At 42.8% G+C, this 5,868-nt stretch overlaps 1 protein-coding gene across 1 annotated transcript in view; it reads left to right on the top strand.

Annotated features, from left to right (window-relative positions):
• Utp14a (UTP14A, small subunit processome component) overlaps nt 1-5,868 on the top strand; it is a 24,138-nt gene that overhangs the window by 11,239 nt on the left and 7,031 nt on the right. The window contains exons 7-10 of the mRNA XM_005358403.3: nt 4,111-4,230; nt 4,329-4,423; nt 4,975-5,098; nt 5,184-5,261. Coding sequence (XP_005358460.1) covers nt 4,111-4,230; nt 4,329-4,423; nt 4,975-5,098; nt 5,184-5,261 — 417 coding nt within the window. The remainder of the gene's footprint in view (nt 1-4,110; nt 4,231-4,328; nt 4,424-4,974; nt 5,099-5,183; nt 5,262-5,868) is intronic.

The raw sequence follows: 5,868 nt of genomic DNA, 5'->3' as shown, positions 1-5,868 counted from the left end.
GGGTTGTAAACTGCCCCATTCTCTATAAAGGATATAAAGTAACCTTTACCCCCATCTCTTTTTCCTTTTCGTGAGCACCGGCATTTTCCAAAGTGTTCACAATGTATCCTAGCTGTTATGTCTTGCTTAGGCTGGCCTTGACTCCTCTTGCTCGACCCTCTCAGTCCTGGAATGGCGCCTAGTTCCTACACCCGGATTTTAAAGGCTATGCACAAAGAGCAAGTTTACCTGTTGTACCTAATCTGAACCATAAGCAGATTTTCTGAAAAGTGAAGTGGCAGGTCGCATATCGTAGCTTTTGCCTGTAATCCTGGCACTTGGGACGCCGGCGGAGGACTGAAGCCTTGAGACCCGTCTCAGGAAAGGGATGTGCCTAGGTGAAGTGCTGCACGCCTACAATTCCCACGCTTGGAAGCCTAAGACTGAAGGATTTTCAGTTCAAGGCAAATTCAAGGGAAGGAGGACTGGGCATGATGTCACAGGCTTGTAATCCTAGCTGTTTGGGAGCCTGAGGTAGAGGTTTGAAAGGTCCAGTCAACCAGGACACTTTAGCAACATTCTGTCTCCAGCTGAAAACTTTTTAAAGTTGGGAATAGAAAAAAATGGCAAAGTTCAATTGTGTGTTAAGCTTTTACACAATGAAGAAAACGTACTAAGGAACGTGCTTTGGGAAGATCTGGTCTCCGCTGCTGTTGCTGCTGTCTCCTCTTCCTGTCCTACTGCTGCCTGTCTCAAAGTGCAGTAATAACGAGCCTCCAAGTGGCCTTGTCCTAAGCCCTCCTCGGCTTCAGCCTGTCTGGCAACAGCATGGACAACCGCGTTCTTAGACGCTCTCCCAGCCTTGGGTTCCGCTCTGTACTTTGACTGCTTGGTTTCTCCAGCTTTGCCTGGGCCTTTTGGGTCTTACTCTGTCAATTCTGTGAGTTGGCTGTCACTCTCAATCTCTCCCAAAGTCTAGTCTCACAGCCTGTAGGTGGGGCATGCCCACATCTCCATGTGAACTGTCCCACCAGACATCACACTTCTAGATTCCCAAGCCTTAACCGCCACCTTTATTCAGTTCACAGCCTAACTCCCCATTTGGGTCACCTAGGTTGAAAACCTGGCTCCTCTGATCCCTACCCATTCCCTTAGCCGTCCCCTCCCTAGCACGCGTGGTAGGCTGATCTTATCAAATCTGTTATGGCTTCAGGTGCTTGTTCTCTCTTATTTTTAGATTTTGCTGCCCTGGTCAGGATCCTCACACTGACCATGCTTTCCATTCTGAACCACAAAATCACTTGGCACTCTCCTACTTAAAAATCCATCATGGGCCAGGGAGAGGGCTCAGCCTTACGAATGCTAAGTGCCACGCCTGACAACTTGAGTTCTAGCTCCAGGACCCACATGGTGGAAAAAAATTAACTGACTCCCAAAATTTGCCCTGTGCCCCATGGCATGAGCGACTACACCCACACACACGTGCATGCACACACAGTCACTGTAAGAATTCAAATCTAGGGCACTCCACTTAAGCAAAATAAAAATGCCTCGTGTTTTAGCTATGCTGAGCAGTGCATTGTTCCCTTACATACCACTTACTTCCCGGTATCTTTGTTTTTTATGCCCATCTGTCTGAACTTTTCCCACTCTTGAAAGATTGTGCTTAAGCCTCCATACCTAAATCTAAGAGTTATTTCCTTCCCTCTCTAACCCACCCACCTCTTAAATCAGGATTAACAAACCCTTTCTGTGTGCTTACTGTTACAACATTTAACCCATTAATGGGACATTGTTAGTAGCATGTGTATCTCTTTGCTCTGAGCTCTATGAAGACAGGATCTATCTTAATTAATTGCATAGTCCTAGCACCCCTCACAAGTGCCTGGAATGTAGCTGAAATCAATAAATGTTGGCAAATTGAATTGAATTTGAAGGGCGATTACAACATTGTAATATAAATCACTTTGTAGCCTGTGATTGATCACTTCTGCAGATACTAAAAATGGAAGAACATGCACCTTTACCATTCAGTAGAATAGGTTTATGGCTAAATCAATAGCACCGTGTAACATGTGATGATGTGTATTTATGTGTTTGCTCAGATATTTGTAAGTTTACTCCTGACCATGATGCATGTGGCTACTGAAGAAAAACACGCATAATATGTGAGGTTTGGAACTGGCTGTTGCCGAAGGCTGTCTTTGGGCTGTGTCCGGATGGACTATGGCCTGATTGGCCTGATGATTTTAGTCATCCTCACAATGTCAGTCAAGTAGCAAATGGGATATTTGGTTGACATGTGAAATAACTGGTGCACAGTTCATTTCATAGTTACCACCTGTCATTGAAAAGTCACTAGAAACTAAGGAGCTAGAGCCAAAGTTAGAAAACGAGCAGAGTTAAATTTGAATTACAAGAAAGCTAGATAAATATTTGATAGGGAACACATACCCTGCCGTAAGATAAATTAATAGGCAAAATCTACCTAAGAATGACTGTTCTTGTCTATTTGGTAATGAATAAAAAGATGAGAGCCAGGCATAGTAACACATACCTGGCAGCACTTGGAAGGCTAAGGCAGAAAGATTGAAGTTTGAGGCTAGCCAGACCATGACGTATAGCAAGATCCTATATGATAAAATCAAAAATGAGGGCTTGAGAATTATAGCTCACATACACAGGCCCCAGATTCAATCCTCAGCACTACCCAAATAAATAAGTACATAAATAAGTTAAGTTCTAGGGGACTGGTCATGTGGCTTAGTGGTTAAGAGCTCTGACTACCCTTCCAGAAGTCCTGTGTTCTATTCCCAGCAACTAAATGGTGGCTCACACAACCATCTGTAATGACATCTGGTGCCCTCTTCTAGCATGCAAGCATAAATCTTTTTTTAAAAAAAAAGTTCTGTCAAATACAACCATCCCATTCCCCCAAGCTTCCCCCATCCTCCCCTTCTCACTTTTCTCTCCCCATTTCCCCTTACCCCCATCTCACCCCACCCCCAAGTTCCCAATTTTTGCCCGGCAATCTTGTCTACTTCCCTAATGATGTGCTATAACCATAAGCTAAATAAATTTATTTTTTTCCTCAAAAAAAAGTTCTGGGTTGATTTTCCAGTTAATATCATCAATGGCAAATAATGCTTAAGATCTAACCTCTCCTTCCCTGTAGAGTTATGATAAGACCCTGAGATTCCCAACTATAAGGTAATTAATTGGTGTTTGCTTCAAAAAATATATATATATATATAATTTTTTTTACTTATGTTTTGTTTTATTTGAGTCAGAAGCTTGTTATGTCACCCAGCCTGGCCTTGAACTTGCAGCTGTCAGCCTGCCTTTGTCTCCCAAGTGTATGGATTATAGGCATGCACGCACCACCATCATTTTGACAGTTTTGGACTTTTAAAATTAACATGACAATTTAGTAATGCTCTCTTCCTAGCATTTAACATAAGACTATCATGCTTAGATGCTTAAGAAAATTGATAACAGAAAATGATCCCCCAAATAATATTAAAAAGTCCCTGAGTTCCCTTGTGGAAGTTGCCTTAATTATAATTTTTTAGAAAATTCAAGCTGAAGCCAGGCAGTGGTGGCACACATCTTTAATCTCAGCACTCAGGAGGCATAGGTAGGCAAATCTCTGTGGGTTCACGGCTAGCCTGGTCTACAGAACAAGTTCCAGGACAGAGCTACCCAGAGAGACCCTGTCTCAAAAACAAATCAAGCTCAGTGGAATAGTACCATCCTGTAATCACAGTACTAGAGAAGCTAAAAGAGGAAGACACCGTCATTTCTGAAGCAGCCTGGGCTATAGTGAGTTTCAAGCTAGCCAGATCTAGATAGTAAGATCTTGTCTAAAGGAGGGAGGAAGGGAGGGAAAAGAAAACAATTTTTTTTTTTTTGGTTTTTCGAGACAGGGTTTCTCTGTGGCTTTTGGAGCCTGTCCTGGAACTAGCTCTTATAGACCTAGACCAGGCTGGTCTCGAACTCACAGAGATCCGCCTGCCTCTGCCTCCCGAAGAAAACAAATTTTTAAACTTCAAAATAAAATAAAGCATTGTCTATTCCTCTGAACGGCTAGATTAGAACCTAAGGTTTGGCATGTTTTGTTACCTCCTTAAGGCAAGAACCCCTCTGGAACAGGAAGTTTTTAACCTCCTGCATAAGAACAAACAGCCAGTGACAGACCCTTTACTGACTCCTGTGGAAAAAGCCTCCCTCAGAGCCATGAGTCTGGAAGAGGTAAGTGTTGTAGACCGTTTCACATACCCAGGCAAGCCATGGTTCTCCCAGCATTTGACTTCAAGTTCAGGAGTTACTGTAAATGTCATTCATTGTAGGCTAAGATTCGCCGAGCAGAGCTTCAGAGGGCCCGAGCTCTGCAGTCCTACTATGAAGCCAGGGCTCGAAGGATGAAGAAAATCAAAAGTAAAAAGTAAGGAAGCTGTGGACCTCATATCAGCAAGTGGTGTCGTTAATCGTGAACCCTTTGGAGAAAACTTTTAACATGATGTTTAAGGTCATGTAAAAGAACTCCCAAGTAGGAATGACATCACCTTTTCCTAGAGTAACCTCATATGGTTGTGTCACTTCAGGAATGCCCTCTCCTCTGCCTTTAGCATTTATACTTGACATTGACAAGAAGAGGACTGTTTGGTTACTCTCTCTCCTTCCAAAAGACCATGGAGTGGTTCTGCAGAGTGAGCTCTGAATTTCCAGAGCGTGGAATCCAGTAGAACTTTTTTTGCTTTTCTGCCTCTCTGGAATGTGTTCTGTTCCTTCTTTGAGCTATAGGAACAGGAGAGTCTGCTCTGCAGAAGTTTGAAGGGTTGAAGAGTCCTGGCCATTGTCTCAGGTTCCGTATTGACTGTGGTAGTCGTTCTAGCACCTGCATTAGGAAACCCCTTGGATCCCGTGGGCACTTTTGCATGTGGCATTCTGTGTTCCAGCGAAGTCTCAGCTCCCATACCTCCTCTTACCCTGTAGATACCACAAAATTGTGAAGAAAGGAAAGGCCAAAAAAGCCATAAAAGACTTTGAGCAGCTGAGGAAAGTCGATCCAAATGCTGCACTGGAAGAACTGGAAAAAATTGAGAAAGCCAGAATGATGGTGAGATTGCCTCTTGCTTTTGACACCTTTGCTAACAACTATCCGTGAAAGGCATTAAAGATCTCATTTTGTCCTTCCTTTCTAGGAGCGAATGAGCCTTAAGCATCAGAACAGTGGCAAATGGGCCAAGTCAAAGGCAATTATGGCAAAGTATGACCTGGAGGTAAGAGACAGACCAGACAAAAGGAGATGAAATTGGAGGAAAAAAGGAAATCAGTACACAAGAATGGCAGCAGAAATAGAATTGGGGGGAAAGTCACAAGGATTAATGAAAAACCAGGAATATAGAAAGACATCAGAAAAAAGGTTAAGGCAGAGAGAAAATGACCAGGACAAAGGTGGAAAAAGATGAAAGAAAAAAATAACATCAAGGCAAACCTAGCAAAAGAGGAAGAAACTTTTTATACTTTTATCATTGTATTTTACCTGTTGCTTCCTTAAGAATAATTTGTCTTTCTATTTTATTCTATGGCTACTGTTTATTTTATGTGTACTGTTTAAACAGTAAATGCTAGTAAGAAATGCTAAGTGGGTAGGGCGATGGTGGCCCACACCTTTAATCCTAGCACTCACAGGAAGGTAGAGACAGGTGGATCTCTGTGAGTTCGAGACCAGCCTGGTCTAGGTCTATAAGAGCTAGTACCAGGACAGGCTCCAAAGCTACAGAGAAACCCTGTCTCGAGAAGCCAGAGAGAAAGAGAAAGAAAGAAAGAAAGAAAGAAAGAAAGAAAGAAAGAAAGAAAGAAAGAAAGAAAGAAAAGGAAAGGAAA

This window comes from Microtus ochrogaster, chromosome X (genome assembly GCF_000317375.1).
Source record: "Microtus ochrogaster isolate Prairie Vole_2 chromosome X, MicOch1.0, whole genome shotgun sequence".
NCBI lineage: Eukaryota > Metazoa > Chordata > Mammalia > Rodentia > Cricetidae > Microtus > Microtus ochrogaster.
Note: the sequence above shows the minus strand (reverse complement) of the source record. Positions and strands in the feature narration are given on the sequence as shown.